This window comes from Lynx rufus, unplaced genomic scaffold (genome assembly GCF_022079265.1).
Source record: "Lynx rufus isolate CCGP_SWC_20201006 ecotype Redwood Valley unplaced genomic scaffold, mLynRuf1.p SCAF_8, whole genome shotgun sequence".
Taxonomy (NCBI): Eukaryota; Metazoa; Chordata; class Mammalia; order Carnivora; family Felidae; genus Lynx; species Lynx rufus.
In genome coordinates, this window is record NW_025814896.1 from 4,942,658 (window position 1) to 4,965,369 (window position 22,712).

Genomic DNA, 22,712 nt, shown 5'->3' on the forward strand with positions numbered 1-22,712 from the left:
TCCTTAAGGTATACATGTTTTCCCCTATTCAAGTACCCTATGTCATGGGAACGGGGTGGGGGCTAGACTAACCTCAGATAACGTCAAGTGTGATGTCACCAGTGCTTAAATAAAGCACACACCTGCCCCTCTCTCTCTCTGTAATCTAATCACCCCCAAATGTCTGAACTCTTAATTTTTGTTGGAAACTTCAGGACTTCAACCGAACCAAAAGGAATTTTTCAATGTCAGAGATAAAATAAAAGAAGATTCTTATATTGGATATTTCTCAGGAAGAAAAGGAACACATAATCAGCACCGTAATCTCCCGTTCTAATAACTTACCTGACGTCGATAAGATCACACTTATTTCCTGCTATGGCAACCACAATATTGGGCGGGCCATGCTGCCGGAGCTCCCTCACCCAGTTCTTTAATGTTGAAAATGTCTCCTGGAACACAAGAAAGGAAAGCGGCTGGAGGGCCAAGCAGCCAAAACAGGGGTTTCGGAACAGTCTAAGGAAAATGGAAAGTCTTACTTCTTTTGTGATATCATAAACAATTATAGCTGCAGCCGACCCTCGGTAGTACATGGGTGCTAAGGCACGGAACTGCGGAGAAGGGGGGGAAGAAACAACAAAATTGGGAAAGCGGGTTAAAGATGTTTTTCATTTGACTTTTAGGCCCATTATCCCTGCACAAAAGGTAATCTTTCTCTCAAGCCAGAGAAGATGACGTGATGCGTTAGAGCAGATGAACCGGTAATTACCAAAGGCAAAAAACCTTTAACGTAACACTGAATGTCTCTCAGAAGATAGTTTAGAATACAGTTTCATAGGAATTAAATATGGTGCTATAAACAATTGTTTCAGCTAAAAAGGCTTCTTAATTGAACTCCGTGTTATAATCCCCGAATTCATTTGTTCAATAGTCCTTTACACTTTGGCTTCCAAAACTATCACGGAGATAAAAATAATGCCGTGAATCGTTCTCCAGAGAAGTGGCTGCGTTTGGGTGTCGTAAAGATAACCCTGTAATCTAAATGCTGATCGCACTACAGAAACGCGTCCGCGTTTGCATTCGCTACTCGGGGGACTTTGTAGCTTGCTCGTCTGATCTCTCTGCGCACGTGGCAGTTCCCAAATGCGGGCGCAAATCTCATTCCGTTTACGTGGATCTCACTGTCCTGTGCGGCCCCTCCCCACCCCTCGCACCCCGGCCCCCGACCCGGAAAACCGCAGGGCCCCCTCAGCAGCCACCTCTCCCGAGGAGCGCGAGAGACGGCAAGTGGAAAACGGGACGCTGCTTGCTGGGCATCTTGCTCAGTGGACGTGACGTTTACCTACAGCCGAGCTTCACTGTAGACCCCGACTTTGAAAGCTGAGCCCACCTACGGCTGATGTGATACCACTGTTCTCTGTTCTGGTGGCTGACCCCCAAATACAGGTAGGAACCGTCGTCACAGGGGAGTATCTGGCATACGGTACAATTCACATGCAGAACTACCGATTTTGCAACTTCTTTTCCAATGAGCTTAACCTTTGGCTTTTAAACTTTTAAGTTTAATTTGAGTTTCGTACGAGAAAGTGAAACTACGACTGCAAGCTCTGTGAGGGGAGAGCACGTCTGCTCAGTCTACCATCTCATCTCTGGGGCCTGGTGCCTGGCAGGCTGTCGGTGAGCACGAATCGGGGAGCAAATGAATCGAGAACGGTTTCAGGATGAGGTGACGTGACCAGCTGAGTGCCAGACGGCACAGCCGTACGTATGAAGTGTCACTACGCTTTGTGAGAAAGATCTCTGCCTCTGGGGTGAAACCCTGATGATTTCCAAACAAACAGGTTCAGTTTGCGCGAGAAAAGAACAAAAGACGGTAAGGAAGAAAGCACTACGGAGTAGGAAGCTACGTTACCGGACGGGAAAGACTGTGGACGGGCTTCCACGGGGTGAGGCGGCACAGCGGGTGACGCGTTAGCTTCCCTTTCCAGTCCCTTCTTCCCTTTGTGCCTTCGGTCATCCGTCCGCTGCTGTCACACACAGCGGACGCACAACGCTCTGCTAGTTCCAGGTGTACGGCAGGGGACCTGACAAGTTTATGCGTTGTGCTGTGCCCCTGGTCAGGACGGCTGCCAGTCTGTCACTGCAATTACAGCACCACTGATCGACTTCTGCTGCTGCTCCTGCCCTCCTCGCGACTTCTTCATTCCGCGGCTGGAGGCCTGGCCCTCCCGCTCCCCTTCGCCCATTTTGCCCACCTCCCCACCCTGCTTCCCTCTCGCAATCACCAGTTTGTTCTCTGTATTTATGGATCTGTTTCTGCTTTTTTTTTAGATTCCACATGTAAGTGAAATCATATGGTATTTGTCTTTCTCTGACTTATTTCCTTAGCATTATACTGTCTAGCTCCGTCCATATTGTTGCAGACGGCAAGATCTCATTTTTTTAGAATACTTAATGGCTGAGAAGTATTCTATTGTTATGTGTGTGTGTGTGTATACACACACACACACACACACACACACACACACACACACACACACCACATCTCTGTATCTGTTTGTCTATCAATGGACACATAGGTTGCTTCCATATCTTGGCTACTGTAAATAATGCTGCAATAAACAAGGGGTACATCTATCTCTTTGAATTAATGCTTTCATTGTCTTTGGTTAAATACTCAGTAGTGGAACTACTGGATCATATGGTAGTTCCAGTTTTACTGTTTGATGAAGCCCCATCCTGTTTTCCACAGTGGCTGCACTAGTTTGCATTCCCACCAACAGGGCACGAGGGCTCCCTTTTCTCCACATCCTCACCAGCACTTGTTGTTTCTTGTGTTTTTAGAGACTAGCCATTCTGACAGCTGTGAGATGGTATCTCTTTGTGGTTTTGATTTGTGTTTCCCTGGTGACTGGTGATGTTGAGCATCTTCCTATGTGTCTGTTGAGCACCTGTCTTCTTTGGAAAAATGTCTATTCAGTTCCTCTGCCCATTTTAAAATCAGATTATCTGTCGCTGTTTTCTGGATGCTGACTGTGTTAAGTTCTTTAAATATTTTGGGTATTAACCCCTTATCGGATATGTAATTTTAGCTTTCGTTTTTAAGAGAAAAAAAATTTTTTTAATGTTTATTTATTTTTGAGAGACACAGACAAAGCGAGCCTGGGAGGGGCAGAGAGACAGGAAGACACAGAATCCGAAGCAGGCTCCAAGCTCTGAGCCATCAGCACAAGAGCCCAACTCAGGGCTCGAACCCACGAACTGTGGGATCATGACCTGAACCGAAGTTGGACGCTCAATTGACTGAGCCACCCAGGTGTCCCTTAGCTTTCACTTTTGATGTATGATACTGGCAACAACCTTTATAAAGTTGTTGGGTTTTTGGTTTTCTTTTTAAATTTGTAAGGGTAAAATTCATGTAGAGAAATGCAAAGATCTTAAGATAGATAAAAGATCTTAAGTTTTGATAAAACAACCAACGTGTATGTATACATCCATGCAAACACCAAGCAAGATATAAAATACTTCTATCAATACAGAAAGTTCTTTAACGTCCCTCTTATCACACCCCTTCTTTATTCCTGATAATCACTCTTGTCTTCAAGTCTATTTCACTGGTACTTGTTGATGGCGATGTAACCACAATAATTTCCTTTTGCTTATGATTTACACAGAATAGGCTTTTCCATTCTCTTATTTTCAAGCTATGTTTTAACAGTGAAGGTAATCTTCTTACATCAGTAAGTACATTAAAGGTAAAGGAACTGAATATTCTGTTTAAAAGGCAGATGTTGTCAGATTGCATCAAAAACCAGGCTTGAACTATGTGCTGGTTAGAAGGTCTCCCATTTTGCTATTTGTTTTAGATTTAGTTCATTAAAAACACAATCCTGTTTTTCCTTTCATCCCCTCTTTTTTTCACTATTTTTAGCACTCAATTTTAACATCTTAATTTGCCCACTAGCCTTTTAGCTACACCTTCTTGTATTTAAAAAAAAAAATTTTTTTTTCTTTTTTTTTACATTTCTTTCTTTTTGAGAGACAGAGCACAAGTGGGGAGGGGCAGAGAGAGAAGGAGACAGAATCCCAAGCAGGCTCCAGGCTCCGAGCTGTCCGCACAGAGCCTGACGCGGGGCTAGAACCCACGAACTGTGGGATCGTGACCTGAGCCGAAGTCGGACGCTCGACCGACTCAGCCACCCGCGCGCCCCACACACCTTCTTGTATTTTTAAGTGGTTGCTCTTGTGACTACAATACACGCTTTTTTCTCACTGTCTATTTAAGAGTTTAAAATGCACCACCTCGCATAAAATATCAGAACCTTGCAAGAGTCTAATTTTTTAAATCCCATTGGTCTCTGTGCTGTCAAATATTCAAAGTCTACGTGTACTAGAAGCCATACGATCCAACGTTAGGATGTTTACATTCATAGCCAGTAAATAAGAAAACAAAAGACAGACTTTCCTCTTTACCCTTTCCGGCAGCCATTCTCACGGGGACGAGTTGCCACCCGGCGGTGCGTCCGTCTGGCCAGACTCTCTGGGGCTGCGGCTGAGACTTCTCTGCTCTTGTTCGTCTACAAAGGTCATTCCTTTGACTTCATATTTGAGAGAGAATTCTGGCAGACGGACATCTTTCTGCTCTCAGCCCTTTCAAGATACCTCGTCCCACTGTCTTCCAGCCGCCGCTGTCTTGGTGACAAGCCGGGGCCCCCGCGCACTGCTGTTCCTTGCAGTGTGTCTACTGTCCCTGATGCTTTCGAGGTGACCCTCTTTGACTCCGGTTTTCAGCAGTCTCTGTGGTTTCTCTGTACTGACAGGTCTGCCGGAACTTCCTGGATCTGTGAGTTGATGATGTGTTTCGCCAAATCTGGGAAATTTTCTTGGGAGGATCTTCTCCTTGTTTCCCCTGTCTCTTCACCACTGCTGGGTCTCTAGTTGCACAAATCAGGTTGTCTGGATCTGTCCCAGCAGTACGGAGACAGAGTTCGGATTTCCCGCTCTTTCTCTGTTCTGACTGGCTAACCTGTTTGCCTCCCCGTGCAGGGGAGTTTCTATCGTAGGCACTGCAGCTTTTCAGCTTTAGCATTTCTTGTCGGTCTGATCCTTAGTTTCCTTTCTGTGCGAGGGTCCCCATGTGTAGTGAAGTCAGTAAGACTACTTTTCCTTGAAGTCTTTGAACATATTTAAATTATCTGGCTTCTATTAGCCCGTCTGAAGAGTGTTAAAATACCGGACACTCGCCCTGACGTTGGTTTTACACGTGGCGAGGGGGGGCCTACTTGGGCCTACTTGTGGTCTGGGACGTGGTCTCACCTGCAAGGCCCGGCCCTTCCGAGGTTCCAGCGGAAGCCCAGGGTGTCGTGCTGGCACTCCTCTCCAATAAGGCAGGACTGGACTCCACCTCCGGACTCTGCTTCTCCTGTGATGAGCAGGGGCCGAATCTCTGCTCAGCCTTGTCACCGCTCTAGCTGTTGTTTTTCCGTCCAGTTCCTTAGCGTCTCCCCTGTGCATTTGCAACTGGGGGTCAAATGGAGGCTTGAGGGGAATTCATGAGCGGATTTCAGAGGTTGCTTCCTTGTTGGGTCCATCTTTTCTGGGATTTGCGCCCCCTTTTCCCCAGCGTCTCTAGCAGCATCAAACTGTCCTCAAATACCACAAGCTAAAAACCAGGGCTTTCTGTGTGAGTCCTAGCTACCTTGTGCTGCATGGTCTGGAGAGTGGCCTCTGGGGAAAAGCTACAAAAAACATGAGCCTCACCGTGGCCATCCCTTCTGTAGTCCCCGAAAGACTACTTTCGGCAGTGCCTTCAGAATTGTTTAATGTTTTGTCCAGAGTTTGTATATGGTTGTTGTCTCTGGGAGGGTTAGTCCCTTATAAGCCACTCTGCCGTTATTGACACTGAAACTCTTTCCATGACCCTTTTGATGTAAAGAAAGAAAGTGGTGGTTTAAAAAGACACTCAGGACATCTGCACATCTCTGCTCCAAATCTGTCTCTGGATCAAGGTTGGCAAAGCTTTTTCTGGAAAAGACCACGCAGTCAAGATTTTGGGCTTTGTGGGTCATTTGATCTCTGTCACAACTACTCAACTCTACTACTAAAGACATCTACTGAAAGTAGCTATAGACTACATAAACAAAAAAGTACGGTTGTATATCAATAAAACTTTACTTCTAGAAACAGGCAGCAGGCTGCATTGGTTGACAAGCCAGAGTGTCAACCCCAGCTCTAGCATGATACTCAGCTACTACACGTGTTCCCGATTTTAAAACAGGACAGTAAAAGACTTTGTGCCTTCCTGGCGCTCTGACCTCTGGGAACGGTCATCAGGAGAATCCACATTAAGATTCAGAGTCATAAATCTAAGGACTGGACACAGCATCTATTAGATTGTGGTTCAGAAGCTTTCTTGGCAAAAGTATCTGAAACGTTTCTCCATTTCCGGGGTATTTATGGGATCTGTGGAGCTTGCGTGCGTGCTGCTGGCTCTGCCTCCGTGCCACCGCTGACGTCCTTGTTAGTGAAGGATGACTGGTGGAGGGAGGTCACTTCAAATGAATTCACTTAGGATAGCAAATAGTGACACAAAGATCTGACAAAGGCACTCTCTTGAGAAAATAAATTTAAATTATGAAAACAAGTTTCATTTCATGTGATGTTAGGGAAAACATTGGGTTTATCATCGCAAGCACGAGCTAGTTTCCTGAATGAACACTGCATCGAAGTTGACTGAGGACTTGTGATTCTCCTGATGAAACAATATGCTAGCACAATACGATGTCTGTCCTTCATTTCATGCTTGACTCTCCTATCCTGTCATAAAAAGGAAATTTTCGCAAAAATATCTGAGGACTCCATCAGCTTTTCCTAGGCTGCTCAACTCTTTGGTCCACAAATCATTATCTTCTGAAACACTTATATCATCATCCTTATCGGTATTTTCCTCATCATTTAACAAGATCCCTACTGTCAATGGCTTTGCGTGACATTTGTGAAGTTCTCCAAAATCGCTTTCGTTGATGTAATGAAATCAATTTGCAAATCAATTGCAACCGGACCATCAGAAAGACAATCCACCCGCCAAAACCATAGACAGCAACAGATGCGAGGGTCCAATGGGGAGGATGTCTGAACGGTCGGTTCATCAGAAAGGATTCTCATTTTATGACGCCTTTTGGTTCCATGATGTACGTTACTACTGTAGAGAACCGAACAATACGTACGCAAATACCCGAACTTTATACTTTGAGGCATGCAATACTCACATGGTAACAGCAGGCAGAGGATCTGTCCTTCTCATCTGTGCAAAGATAGGGCTGGCAGTCAAATGACATAAGTCCACTGACATCAATACTGTGTGCCAGGGGCCGAGAGCACAGACGTGAATACAGTCTCTGCCCACTAGGAGCTCACAGTCTAACAGAAGACACAAGTGAGGAAATCGACAATCCCGTGGATGGGGGCAATCAGAGACCGTGTGGGACACAAGGAAATACTCTGAAGAGTTCCTTCACTGATCGGTTCAACCAACGTCTGATCATCAGTGCTCTGTCAGGCACTATGCTAGGCCACGGGAACAGGGCGGTGAAAGGACACTGGTTCCAGCTCTGGTCAATCAAGTTCAGTAGACAGGTCATCTAACTGCAACTTGTAAAGAGGGTCCTCAGGAAAATGAACAGGGGGCAGTGATGGAGCACACACTGGGGTCCTGCTTCGGTACAGGGGGGTTAGGGAAAACTCCAGGGTGTGTCACTGAACCTGAGCCTAACAGGCTGGGCCGGCGGGCCATGCTCTGAGCAGAGGAAGAGAGCAGAAGGAGGGATGTACCTAAGGCCTGAGAGGCAAGGGCCCTGGGGCATTTGAGGAACCGAGTGGAGGCTAGTGGGCTGGAACTCGGCGGGTGAGAGGGTGGATGAGCCAGGAGGGGCACCGGGGCTAGAAGGCAGGGCAGGCCGAGCAGGACTTTGCAGGCCGCCTTTTAGGCCTTGGCTGTTGTGAGAGAAGCAGTGGGAAGCCACTGAAGGAAGAGAGTAGCGTCCGATTCCTGTTTTCAGAAGATCCCTCCAGGTCCTGTGAGGAGAAGTGACACAGGGTGGCAGGCTGGGAAGGGGGAAGCAGGGGACCAGTTAAAAGGCTACAGGGACCCTCTGTGAGTCACAGGCGGCTGAGAGCGGAGCGCTGGCAGGAGAGGTGGAGGGAGGTGACCGTATGTGACGTGCATTCAGAAGACGCAGCTGCCCGGCACGCGGAATGAGCAAAATGTGAGGGCAGCTGAGGAAGGACGCGTCCAAGGCGACTTCCAGACTCGGGTGTGAGCAACGGGGGCAGGCGGCAACGCGGTCACTTCTCTGAGAAGAGCAGGGATGCTAGGAAAGCCCCCCTTGAGGTGACATCAGAGGTGAGTTTGGAAGGCTGGATATGAGCTTTCTAGGCTCAAGTGGGAGGGAGGGTATTCTGAGCCGAGGGAACAACAGTGCACAGGGACGAGGGGAGGGGACCACATGGCATGGTGGAGGACCATAAGCAGCCTGGTCCCAAAGTTAAACTGGGGGGAAGTGACGAAAATGGAGTCTGGCCGAGTGTGGCACACTCAGGTCTTAAAGGCCTCGCCCAGGACAAGCTGGCAGTCAGAGCGAGCCCACGGACGGGTCTCGTAGGAGGCTCACAGCATTTCAACCGTCTGTGGTCGGCTGTCAGATGTTTTGCTTTTCATAAACCCCATGCGGCCTGGCTGGCTTGGATGTCACTCCTGCCCCGTAGCTGGCGTTCCTCTCCCGACGGTCGCCACGGCACGGGGTTCCACGGGGCGGCTCTCCCCAGCCCTGCCCGCCCGCCCGCCGCCCATCCCCTAAGCCAGCCCCCAGCTTCGGGTCAGGGGGAGGTAGACTTGCATCCCGGAGCAACTACCCCGCCGCAGAATCAATCACAAGTGGGGCAACAAGAGGCAGGCGAGCCAGCTAATTACAAAACTTAAAAGAACCTGTTATTATGGTAGCGGTAAGGGAGAGGCGTAAAGCGCTGTGTTATTCTTTTTTTTATGTTCTAGAAAAAAGAGATGTTATACATCATGGTGTATCCTAGGACAGGCTCTGATTCAAAGTATAATGGAATCTATATTCTAGCATGATTCTTTATGATGAGGGTTTTGCTGGATCATCAAATATCTGGGAGGGGGTAATTGGAACTTGGGGATTCAGTGAAAGGTACATATATTATTGGTACGAAGAGCCACAGGCGTTCTTGGCTAATAGGACAGACGCCAGGGCTGTTTCTACAGACACATTCACAAAGGCTACGGGAAGCCACGCTTGTGAAGGCTGGGAGAGTGATGGTTAGCAAAGGTCTAGCTGTCCTAACTGCTCCATTCTAGATGTACAACACAAACAGAGTAGGAGTGGGGAGTGGGAGATGAGGCAGACATATCTCAGATGAATAATTGGACGCGGGGCACGACATCCAGCGTTAAAAAACAAACAAGAAAACGACAGAAGAAACCAAACAGAGCCAACTTAAGACGTGAAATCTGTACAAATGTATGGTGTCTACGTCTAGGACAACAGTAATGGCTTGTTTTGTCTTCCTCCATTTGTCTGTGACGACTCCTGTCAGATCTGTTAGCGTACGCGGTATCTATGGCGTCTTAGATAAGACCGTGACGACAGACTATTTCTCCTGGTTACTTCTGCTACCCTTTTAAGAGCTTACGATAGCACCGTGCATCCATCAGATGTTCTGTTTTGATAGTACTGCTTGAAAACAAAATTAAACAGCAGCTGAATAATGGGGTGGCTGCCAGAGGCCCCTCGACAGGGAAATCAGACACGGAGCCCAGAGGGAAAACGAGGCAGCAGGGAAGTGTCTGTCCCCTTCCCTGCCTTCCCACCCCTGTCCGATACGGGTGGGCCTCAGGAAACCCCATTCTGCACAGGATGCCCTGGCCCGGGCCCCACCCCTGGTTCAGGCTCTTCCTTACGCAGAGAACCATCTCGGACAATTTTATCGTCAGGCGTTTATTAACTACCTATTGCTCAGCTCCGTGTTAGCTCATCCGTTTCACTTAAACCTCAAAGTTTATATGCTGTAAAGTTCCCTCTTTAGCTTTTAAAAGGCAGCTATAAATGAGATGTGCTTAACTCTCCCTTTCTACCACTAATTCTTTTATATCTTTGCTAGAGGACGGAGCCCCAAATTACACACAATGCTCTGAGTGGGATTTTATCAGGCCTGTTAGTCAGCATTTACTCCGAGACACTAAAAAGTATAAAAATGCCCTCAGTGCCCATTATCACTTTCTCCATCAGTGGACTTTGTGGCTCTAATTGAAAAGAAAAAGGCTGGCCCACGCAAATGGAAATAAATGCGTCTCTGGTGCGCAGGAGAGAAGTGAGTGACGTGGAATGATGGGGACAATGACAGTTCGGTCGGAGCTTTACTGTGGGCCTCAGAAGAACACATAGTAAATTAAAGGGCAACTTACTCGTTCTTGTCCAGCTGTATCCCAGATTAGGAATTTGTGTAGCTCATTTTGGTACTGGACAGTCTTGGTCATAAAAGATGCCCTATAAAGAGAGACCTAAATGATCAGAATACTTTTATTTAGAAATAAAATACTTTTATTTAAAGCACGACGCCAGCCCCGGTTGGAAACATCACTTAGACTTAAGCTCACACTCCCGCTCCACCCCATCTCCTAATTGTGGTCCTCTCTGGAGTATATATGGGAGGCTCGGACGCTAGCTGCATATGCTGGGTCAAAAGAAAGCATTCGGCACATCTGCCCCACAGTTCTTTGGTTTGGGATTGCCTAAGCTCCTTATCAAAAGAACCAAGAGATGATCTGGTAATCTAGATATGGACCTCCCTTGTAAACTACACAGAAGCTGTTATTAACAAAGATGGTATCATGGGAAAACTTTCTAAAAAAACCCGTGTGTCCAGGAAGGGAGTGCACTAATAAAAAATAATAGGCCGTTGCGGTTTGTGCTCCCCATTCCGCGACCACACGACTATACGAGTAGCTGAGTGAGAGGCAGTGCAACACTAGAGTTAATCAAAATAAGGTGCCAAACAAGGAGCAAGAGGACGGCCGAAGAAATGATGACCTGGGGGCCACTTCCGAGTTCCAGCTGACCCGGTGGGCCACACCAGCCCTCTGGGCCTGACCCCGCCCTCGATGGGGAAGGAGGGACGGTGGGTAGGTCACTCACTCTGAGAGACCACTCTGCCCCAAGGCCTTGGAAGGTCCCTATCGTTTGGGGGTCTTCTCCTCTTTGGAGATCCTGTGAGGAGCCACGGTGGCCCAGAGTATATGCCTGGACACTCCGGGGGCTCCTGGACACGGGCTCAAAGTCCTGGGGCTGGGCTCGGCTCCAGTGTTATCTTCTAGCCGCATCTCAGGCAGACAGCTCCCTCCTGGGAAGTCCTTTGTCCCCCGGGCTCCTCCACGTGGCCTATCAGGCTGCTGGCAGAACCCAGACATGATTATGCCTTCTTTTGTACTGGATAACAAGCCTTCTGGGGCCGAGGGCCAAGTCGCACTCTTGGAATCCTACCCTAATCATCTTAATCAGGACGTGAATGCGATGGCTAGGCATTTTCAAATACACAGGATGTCTGAAATATTTTTTGAGATTCAAGTTAATTGTGCAAGTTCTTTAAGAAAGTGCAAGCTGAAATCCATAGAGTGACTTTCTGCAGAATCACGGAGTTTAGAGAAGTATCAGAATCCTTAGTTTTAAAAACGTAAACTCTAATACAATGAATGCCTGGCAATATTTATATCAGTTTATGGTTTAGCAAGCAGCCTCTGGAATAGTGACTGTGATGAGGAAGCAAGATCACATTTCTTGGACAGGTACTATTTACTGGATATTTATTTACTGGAAATTTACCCCTTGGTATCCTTAGTAAAGTGCTTTATGCATAGACGGTGCTCGATAAATGGTTATCGTATCAAAAACTTCTGACGACCCACCATGATTAAATCAGGATGTGCGACGTGATCTCTCACTTAAGAAAGATCTGAGCATTCAAAAAGCAGTGTTTCTTGTGAAGATTAAATGCTATGAGGCATGGGGAAGTGCTTTGTAAATTGTAAAGCACTATACCTATACAAGGTATTATTATTATTATTTAAAGGCAGCTCCAGGAAATGTTTTAGTTTAGACTCTGCAATTAGTCCTAAAAGCTTACAGCTCAACTCTCCATCAATTACGGCTGTGGTGTTACATTTAAGAGTGACAACAGGCATCCAATAGAGGCCTGTGAACAGAACCAACGCACCCAACACATCCATTTTGGCCGCTCAAAGAGCAAGAGAAGAAATATGCTTCAAGGAGACAAAAAGATGAGAAAGGTATATGCAACAATTAAAAGGGAATGTTTCATTCCAGAATCAGAATTCCCCAAAGCTCAACCCGTCCGCCAACGATTTCTCCTTTAACGAATACACGGGTTCACTACTCAGGTGAAAGACACGTAAAATGGCAGCTGCGATGCAACATAAGAATCTGACAGATTAAATCCAACTTCCTGTCTGACCCGAGACCACTCTCCCAGCTCCCCACCGTCACCACTCTTGACACACCTCCTTCTTGTCTACACGGAGCTCTGGCGAGTCAACTGAGCTCTGCAAGCTCAACTGAGGTCTTCTTGCAGCCACATCTGCTGGCTTCTTGTTCTTCGTGTCTGTAGGAGTCTCATCCGTCCTTCTGTCTCGACCACCCAGAAAAGTCTCCGGGCTTTTTCTTACGAGAAGCAAGCACATTGGCAAGGGCTCGACAGCGCGAATGCAGCGTCTCATTCATCGCAAACACCCACTGATGGCGCACCAGAAGGTCGAGTTTCCTCACTGGCCCCCAGCACCCCAGGCCCACCAGATGCTGGGCACTCAAGTAGCGGACATTTCGAAGCACATATGACTTCCTAGCCCACAGCAGCTCCAGAGCCTGCCCTTGAGACCTGGATCACATCTGCAACAAACAAGTTAACGCTTAGTTCATCACACCCCTTTGGTCTACTGTCTTTGTTATCACTGAACATACTTACAATCCCCAGTGTGCTGGGGGGTGCAGGTGGCGCTGAGTTACAATCCCTGCCCCTTACGGTCTGAAGACAAGAGAGAAGCAAAGAAACGAACTCTGACATAGCGACAGTGTCTGAGCAAGCACCCTTTGGGAAGACCCTCTTAGGGCACCCTTGATGTCTGTCTTAGGAGAGGTCTCGGGGTGGGGGTGGGGGGGGAGTTACACCAGGGAGCCAGAGGCAGGAGATGGAGGGAGGGGGCTGATGTGGATGAGATTCAAGGAACTAAAGGAGTGGATGGATGGGATGGGCCTCAGAAGTCAACCGGAAGTGGAGGGCCCCAGAGAAGAGAGGGTGGCTGGGGAGGTGACCTGGCCTTCCACTCTGAATGAGTCTCGTGTGACTATCATCTCCGGGCCCAGAGCTGCTCCCTCCCCTCCAGCCGAGGCGACCCGGGATTCCCTCACCAGTGCAAGCAAGGTCTGGGGTCTGCCTTCACAGTCCCCGGCTTTCTCACTGCTCTGGCTCTGCTGCTGTCCTTCGAACCAGCACACAGGAATGACACCGGCCTATCAGAGTTCGACTATGGCTTCGTGTGACTTACAAATCAGGGAGTGGTTTTTCCTGTTCTCTCCCCCATCCATCTCTAGCCAGCGGGGGGCGCGGACCATTCTCGAATGGACCAGACGCGTAGCTGCATCCCTGGCCACGGGCACCAAGGTGAATGTGCCAAATCCCAGAGGAGAGGGAGGGGGTGGACCGGGGCCAGAGACCCACCCCCTGGTCACAAAGGTAATTGCGTTTGGTTCTAATGTCCGTGAGTGCAGGCACACGTCCACAAGCACACGCGCCCGCTCACCCACACGGACGCCCACAGAGAGGTACCGAACTCCCCGCCTGGCTAGCACCAGAAAAGCTGAAGCCAGTCACCAAAAGGAGGGGCTCCCTTCCCCCGGGAGGCCAGTAAGTGCCGTGACAGTCTGGCGCAGCCAAGTCAAGTCACGCTGCCCGGTGCCTTTCCAGGCCTGCGTGCTCCCAGTCAGGTCCCCTAAGGCTCCCATATGCTGACACCGATCCACGAGGAGCACCCAAATCCACTCCCAACTTAACCTTGTATCTCCGTGGGTGAAACAAAGGTTGTGGTACAGGCGGAAGCAGGGAAGGGCCGAGGGCCCCAAGCAGCCCCTGCACCTGGTCCCCTCTGGCGGGGGCTAGGGGGTTGGGGGGGGACTGCCTTGCTGGAGGAGAGCCTCAGAGCTGCGTGGACCAGTGTGGAGACTGTCCTTTTAGAGCTGCGGCACTCTGTGGCCTCTCGTTCCACATAGCAATTACTCCTAATTACTCGTCATGATTTGCTGTGACTGCTTTCTAGTCCCCTCCACCCCCGCTCCACTCCCTTTCGGGCAGCAGCCTGGTTCGGCCTTCTCAGAGACAACAAAGGTCATAAGCCCTCAGTCCCCCAAAGTGTTCCCCAGTCAACCCTCCCAACTTGAGAATAAACACAATGCCATTCACACTGGCTGTGACTTCCGTCTTTCTCACCTCGGGGGAGCCAGAGAGGTCTTTTCCGTCGCGCTGCCCGACCCCGATCTGGCACATCCTGTCCGGGCCGCTGCAGCCACGTGGTCTTCTGCTCCCCGTCTCAGATCCTTCCAACCGTTCCTGCTTCTGCCTTCACACTGGCGGCCCCTTTTCCTGCAGTACTCTTCCCTCAGCTGACCCGTGGCTAGAGTCCGTATTCTTCCCACCTTAGCTCAATTGCCAATGATCCCAGAAGCCTGCACAGTGCCCCGAAACCAGGCAGCTTCCGCCCTGCAAACTGCACCCCACCCCGTTTGTCTCCAGGACGCCTACTACCTATCTGTGCGCCACGTCTGACTGGCTTGTTTGCGGGTTGTTTTTTGTTTTAATTTGCCTGTGCAATGTCTGAGTCCCCTGAGGAAAATGTAAGCCCGGTTCAGGGGCCTCGTTGTAGCTCCTCCTCTGTAACGGGGGTATCTTCCTCACCTCCCCCCTAGATTTCGGACAAAACATTTACCGTGTTGCCATAAACCACTCTGCCATCCGTCACTTCACCAGGACCAGGGCATCTTGGCCCAGCACTTCGGAAGTGCGGGGACAGCTGAAATTACAGGGGACCCCGGCCCTTCAACCACAGCCAGGTGAGCGCCCTTGCGGACGGGGGGCATGAGGCTCGACAGCACTGGGCTGACTCTGCCCGGGAAGTCCTCCCTGCCCACTCCTGCTCGGCCACAGGCGCTCAGCTCTGTGCCAGCCAACAGGCAATCCTGGGGGGGTCGTCGTGAAGAATTACGGTGCCCTCCTCCACCGGGACCTCTGGGGTCCTGCCGAAGAGAAAGCGGTGGCGCTCTACGGGCTCTTTCTGCTGCTGCTTCATGTGCGGAGTCGGGAGATCTCCCCCACCTCTCCTCTCTTCCCCGGAGTCCCCCAAGGGCCTCTTCATTACAACGGGCATCTCTGTTGATTTGTGACGGTCTGAAATCTTGGCCTATCACACCTGTGAGAGCTAGTGCTTCCTCTTCAGCCTTTGGGTTTGATTAGTCTACGCAGCGGTAACACCCGGACTTAGGGCCAGACCCGGGGGGGGGGGTGTCGCCCGTGTCTCCCCCAAGTGACCCCGGCGGAGCCCCGGGCTGGCCCTGGGGCAGAAGGTCTCCTGCATGATTCACCCCAACGAACCCCTCCCCAAGATTCACATGTTTCTCTGTTGACGACAGCACTTTTGTACATGTGACCGGGCCTCGCCCAACTGTAAACGACCCAGATACTTCACCACCGTGTCACACGTACAGGGAACACAGGGCTTACTCCACACGCCGCGCAACAGCACCAAACTCGGCGTGCTCCATCGGAGCACCGTGTCTGCCTTCCACAGGACACGGACTGGTCGGCAACTGCTCTTTGTCCTTCGTTACTTGCATCCGGTTTTGTAGAACTGTCTGCTTCTTCATTTTATATTTGATCTATACTTGAACCTTAACCCCCGAGATAAATTCCCAAATTGGACCCTAATCTTGGAGCAGGACTACGACAATTTGTCCCTCCCATCGCCACTCACGCTGCAGGGTCGCTCCTCTCGCCTTCAAGTGAAATGATGCGGACGGTCTGATAACTTCAGTATCTCGCTTTTTGAAAAACAGGCAATGGCTTCCTGCCATCCAAATGATACATTTTTATTTTCCAGCCTGCCATTTACTTGTCTGATAACCTTATTTTTCACTGCTAAACCATCTCTCTTCACTCTGCTAGGCAGATCTTATTACCTCTTTAATCTAAAATCCCCACTAGCATTATTTCCTAAAGCTAGAATGCCTTTCATATACTTCTCCATTTTTCATGACATTCTAAAAATACGACTTCTATGCACACCAAGTAGTCGTGATCTTTGGTCGGAGTACGTGTTCCCAATGAGAATACTTGCCACGAGGTATCTCAAAAGCGCCTTTAACTGGAGTAGACTTGGTTAGCTCTCTCGGCACACGGGCGTGCCCGCCACCACATTCCCATACCTCTTTTGACTGCCAGCCCCTTTCTTGGAATGGCACATGGGAGGCTCATCCCTATGATGCTATGTGGTGCCTTTGAAGGATGAGCAACTCAATATGTCTTAGCCGACTCTAAATTTCACGCAAACAATGCTCGGATCTCCGGGTAATGTATAGTCATAGAAAGGCCACTGATGCGCCAAGATTGAGACATGAGAAACCTGGAGTACATGAAATTTAGCAGTTCCTCTAGTGGACACACCGGGGGTCTCGGAAAGAGCTGTGGAGGGCGCAAGGCACTTGATGGGCGCTCGGTGAGAATTAAGTGGATGGAAGGGCACGTGCGTCTCCTGTTAGCGTGGCTTCAAAGAGCCAGAAGTCTCTGAGTATCCATACGTTCAGTTACTTAAGTGGGCTCTGTGGTCAGGACTATCTCTAACCGCTCCTTCAAACACTAGTGTCTCTCAGGCTGACAAGGTCTAAGGGTTACGACCCCTCCGCGTGGTTCTTCCTTCTTGGCAGTCACTGCACAGTGTGGATGGTTTGCTCCACAGGTCCGCTGTCACCCTAAGCAAATCCCTTAGGGCTTTCTATACTTTTGTCATTTTAACAACTTTTGAAAAAATATTTAAAACCAAGGAAAACATTACTTTATTATTTTTTTCTAAAGTTCTAATGTTTTTATTTATTTTGGAGAGATGGAGAGAGAGAGAGCGTGCGCTAACAGGGTAGGGGCAGAGACAGCAGGAGAGAGAGAATCCCAAGCAGGTTCCACACTATCAGCACAGAGCCCGATGGGGGGCTTGACTCCACAAACTGTGAGATCATGACCTGAGTGGAAATCGAACCGAACACTTAACCGACTGAGCCACCCAGGCACCCAGGAAAACATTGCTTTAAACATAAAGCTAACTAAATTTAGTAACAATTTAGCCTCCTCTTTCCTAAGTTTGTCAAGAAGAACTTACAGTAACATAAAAGCTTCCATATCATAAACAATAAAATCAACAATAACAGTGATGAAGCTAGCTATCCTGACAGGGTTCAGTGTTCTTTACTATCAAGGATTTTCATGCCTTTTTTTTTTTTTTTAAAGATTATTTACTTATTTTGAGAGAGAGAGAGAGAGAGAAAGAGAACGCACGCATGCACGCACGAGCAGGGGAGGGGCAGAGAGAGGGGGAGAATCCCAAGCAGATTCTGTGAGGGGCCCGATCCTGTGAACTGTGAGATCAAGACCTGAGCCGAAATCAAGAGTCAGATACTCAACTGACTGAGCCACCCAGGCACTCCAGGGGATTCTCATACTTTTACACGTGTGACCCATTTAGTCCTTACTGTGCGTCTCTGAGTTGGGTCCGACTCTTCCTCAGCAATCTGCAGACAAGACATGGGGGGACAGAGCCAGTGAGTGGCACGGCTAGGATCCTTGGCCAGGTGGCCAGGCCCCTGACCCTGTCCTTGGAAGCATGGCCCCGTGATGCCGTCTTGCACTGGGTCGTCTACTCCCTCAAACACGTGGCCTTCTACCGCACGGCAGGAATACCGGGCAGGCCACATGAGTGCACCTCCATCCCTGCCCCCAGGAGGCTCACGGTGGGAGGACCGGTCAGGTGAACAGATAATTACAAGGCAGATATTCTGGGAGATCCTGAAGGGCAGAGTTGTGGGGGTACAAAGGGAAAGCCAAACCTAAGTACCCAGGAAAGCGGTGATGCCAGGTGTGGGAGGCTGAATAATGCTCCTACCCCGGCAGAATGTCCACACCCCAATCCCAGAACCTGTGATTATGTTACCTTCCGTGGCAGAAGGGATCTTGCAGATGTGGTTAAGAGTCTTGCGATGGGGTGAAGATCCTGGATGATCCTGATGGGCCCAGTGAAACCACAAGGGTCCTTGTAAGGGATGGAGGAGGCGGGGCCAGGGAAGAAGGTGATGTGAAGACGGAGGCAGAGGCCAGGACAATGTGTCCTGAAGACGGATGGGCAAAAGAACCCCAAACTAAGGCAGCCACCAGAAACTGAAAAAGGCAAGGGAACAGAGTCTTCCCTCAGAGGCTCTGGAAGGAACCAGTTCCTCCAACAGCCTGAGTTTCGGCCAGTGAATCAGGTGTCAGACTTCCGACTTTCAGAACCATAAAATGACAAACCTGTGTTCTCGTGAGCCAGTTAAGGTTGCTGTAACTTGTCAGAGAAGCAACAAGAAACTAATACGCTAACAAGGACTTCAGAGAAGAGGTGAAGTCTGGGCTAAACCCACAAGTTAAGGAGGGAGTCTGCCCAGCTGATAGGGACACAGGACCCAAGGGAGAAGGGGGTCACATTCTATAAAGATAAACAGCAGGAACAAAAGCACAAAATTGTGAACGTACGGGAAGAATCCCAGGGGTTCTGCATGGTTAGACTGGGCGGGGGAGGGGGGTGGTACGTGCTGACGGGGAACCACAGAAAAGGCTCTAGGTAGGCTGGGGACAGAAGCCACTGTACTGTCCACAGTGATAAGCGTCTACCCCGTGGGAGGCCCCCCCGTTTCCTGTAAGCGAGCAGCTCCCCAAAGGCCAGAGCTCCACCACCATCACTTCTGCCCCGTGATCCATCTGTGTCACTCACTACTGAGTACGGTAAAAAAGAAAAATCACTCTCCTATTTCTTAACTTTGCCTTGTCTGTCTAAGCAGTAATGTTGGTAAAATTAAAAGCCTGCTGGTTTCACGGACTGAGAGACCGTAAGACACCTGATAGAAACTTAAAATGTTCCTCTGCACCATCACAAGTCACTTACAGATGGTGTTTGGGAAAGACAGCTAGAGGTCAAGGGGGGGCCCCTGAAGGGGAAGGGATGTTGTTATCAGACCTGTTTTAGAGGTGAATTCTGGAAGCAAGCAACAGAGCTTTGGGTCCCTCTTCAGATACCAGGCCTTGAATAAGCCATGCATGAGCGAGATGGACTTCTGCTTTTAAGGAGCTCGCAGGGCAGAAGCAGGTGTGGGTGTGCAGGCAAAACCTGGGGGACACCAGAGAGCGAGGGCACGGAGAAGACGGAGGGAAAACGGGCAGGGATGGCAAAGAAGGCAGGGGAGCAAATAAGGAAGCAAGGAAGGAAGGGAGGGAGAGAAATGATCCAGGAGAAAGACAGGGTAGGCTTGATGGAAGGGGAGGGACACGTTGAGGCTGACACACACAAGCCACAGGGCATTGACTGTCGTGAGGGAGAGGGACAGTTCTGAGGAGTCTGAGGCCGGCTTCTGTCAGCTCAGGCAAATAGGTGGGTGATGAGCTATTTCAGTCATTTCCAAATTGGAATTGTATTCATTCATTTTTTTGAATAGGTAATATAGACTCATATGCTTCATTACCCAAGATGTACGGAACAGGTGCCTGCTGGAACGTCTCCCTCCCACCCCTTCTGCCCAGATCTTCAATTCCTCTCCCTGGAAGCTCATGTCACCGCTTCTTAAGTCTCCTTTCAGAAATGCTTCGGGTTTCCACAAGCACAGGTATATACAGTGTCCCTTGTACTTTCATTATTTTTAATACAGATGGTAGCATGTAGTCCGTATCTTTGATTTGTCTCCACTCTACCCTATACCTAGGAGATCATCCAATATAAATACATAAGGTTTTCCAGGGGCGCCTGGGTGGCTCGGTCGGTTAAGCGTCCGACTCTGGCTCAGGTCATGATCTCACCATTTGTGAGCTTGAGCCCCATGTCGGGCTCTGTGCTGACAGCTCGCAGCCCGGAGCCTGCTTCGGATCCTGTGTCTCCCTCTCTCTGTCCCTCCCCTGCTCGCGCTCTCTCTCTCTCAAAAATAAATAAATATTAAAAAAAATTTTTAATTAAAAAAATATGTAAGCTTTTCTCAAGCTGGCTCTTGCCCTTTATCATATTCTATGGAATGACTGCACTATAAACCATATAACCAGATCCCTACTGATCAGCAATTCTGCAATGACTAACCTTGCACAATTATTAACTTTGTTGTGTGGAACTAATGTGAGTTTATCTGAAGGATAAAGTCCATGACAGGGAACTGCTGGGCCAGGGTACGAGATGAGGGCGCTGGGCAAGGGTGTGGACCGTTAAGCCAGACCACCCAGCTTTTGCCACGAACTGTGTATCACTGAGCAAGTCAACAGACCTCTCTCTGCCCCAATTCTCTCGTTTGAAAACTGGGAAGAACTTCAGTACCGATAACACAGGGCTTTGAAAATATACAGAAACATATATTTTGTTGAAGTATGATTAAGTAACAAGTAATAAGTAATAAGTAATAATAATAAAGTGATAAGTAAAATAAAAAGCAGGGCACAGGTTTTAGGTTCAATGAGTTTTGACAGTTCATATACTCTTATCACTATTGCCCCAAACCAGAGAACACCTCCATCACCCCAGAAAGTTCCCTCCTGCCCATTTTTAGTTCGTTCTTGTACCCATGCCACACAAACCATTGTGACTTCAACTTCACAGATTAGTTTTGATTGTTTTTGGATCAATGAAATCATAAAATACACTCTGTTCTGTCTAGTTTCTTTCATTGAACGATGATTTTGAAATCCATCTATATTATGTGGTAGTTAATTCTTTATTGCTGTTTGGTATTCTGCTGATGGATACACCACTCTTCCCATTCTCCTGTTGAGGGATATTTGGGAAATTCTCCAAATATCAAGTTTTTGGCTTCTATGAATAAGACATGTTGCACAGGTCTTTCTGGAGGGATGTACGTCAACTTCTCTTGGGGAACTACCTAAGAGGGGATCTGTGGAGTCACAGGGTAGATGCATGTTTAACTTCTATGAAAAGAGAGTCCCTCAAAGCAGGTGCATCGCGTGCACTCCCACCAGCAACGCATCAAGCTCTGGCTGGTCCACATCCATGCTAACCGTGGCCATGCTCTACGGACGAGGCGTGGCTGCCCGCCCTCACCACTACTAGCCAACATCCGGCCGGAGCGTCTAGCCAATACAAAGAGAAAAAAGAAGGCACAAAGACGGTAAAAACTGCCAAACTGTCACAGAGGTCATACCTACAAACACGATAGTGTACGCAGAAATGTAAAACACTCTGTGGCATCTAGAAAATATATAAATGCTAGGAACAAGAAACCCGACATTTAATGCAATCATTTAGATGGCTGGCGGTATTTCCCATTTTGGCATTTGTCTCTTCGCTCCTTTTCTGCCTTCTTTTGGATAAATCACTTATTTTTTTCATTCTCGTTTTTTCTCTTGTATGGAATTTCTAGCTTTCTTTCTTTTTGTGTGACCATTTATTCAACGGTTTCTCGAGAGATTATAATATGACTGCAAATTTTGGCGTATTTCCACATAATATGCTATTTGACGAACAACTCATGATCTAGGATGGTGTAATTCAACGAATCCCCCTCCCACCTACTGTATTCTTGCTGCCTTACACTTCTTCATATGTTATAAATAAATATAGTAATTGTTATTTTTAAAGCCAGTAGTCTTTTTAGAATTTCTTTCAGCATTTCTTCTGGCCTGGGTCTGGTCTGAAAATGTCTTTATTTCAACTTTAGTTTTGAGAAAAAATTTTGCTGGATGTACAATTTTTGCTTGGCAGGTCCCCCTCTGCACTCCCCAACCTGAACATGCCATACTACTGTCTTCCGTCCTCTTGTGTTTCTGTTGAGAAGTCGGTGATAACTCTTATCGCCGTTCTCCCACATAGATTGTGTTTTTTTAATACCCCCTCTGATCGCTTTTAAGATCTCTTCGGTTTTGAGCAGTTTGACTTCAGAGTATCTAGGCTACAGTTTGTTTTGTACTTATCCTGGTTAGAGTTTAGAGATATTTTTGTATTTACATATTGGTCACTTTCATCAATCTTGGAAAGTTATTGCCCTTTATCTTTTGAATTACTTCTTTCGTTCCATTCTTTTACCCCTTTCTGGGATGCCAATGAGGCGTAGGCGAATGAGGTATAATGAGAAACATACATCTGGTCTTTGTCATCAGGTTCTGATACAAACACCCTAAATCTCTTGGAATTTCTGAAGTGACAGGAGTGTCTTTAGTTCTCAGGAGGTGACTCCTGGCGGCTCCGACACTGTCCCGGGACCGGGGAGGGAGGCACCGGTTGCCACGAAGACCAAATACTGACTAGAGTGCTGGAACTTTCAGTCTCATCCCGCAACCTTGGGGAGCTGTGAGGGGCTGCAGGTGGAGCTAATCACCGG

General features: G+C 48.5%; 1 protein-coding gene across 5 annotated transcripts in view; it reads right to left on the reverse strand.

The window, feature by feature from the left end:
* The window catches only part of RAB22A (RAB22A, member RAS oncogene family), a 56,765-nt gene that overhangs the window by 12,273 nt on the left and 21,780 nt on the right, over positions 1 to 22,712 (reverse strand). For 3 of the 5 annotated variants that reach the window (XM_047067927.1, XM_047067926.1, XM_047067925.1), the window contains exons 3-5: positions 10,460 to 10,541; positions 519 to 590; positions 325 to 431 (exon numbers count right to left, since the gene is read on the reverse strand). In XM_047067927.1, the coding sequence (XP_046923883.1) occupies positions 325 to 431; positions 519 to 590; positions 10,460 to 10,541 (261 nt within the window). Of the gene's footprint in view, positions 1 to 324; positions 432 to 518; positions 591 to 1,891; positions 2,120 to 10,459; positions 10,543 to 22,712 lie in introns of those variants that run through there. The other 2 variants (XM_047067929.1, XM_047067928.1) reach the window with 2 other exon arrangements.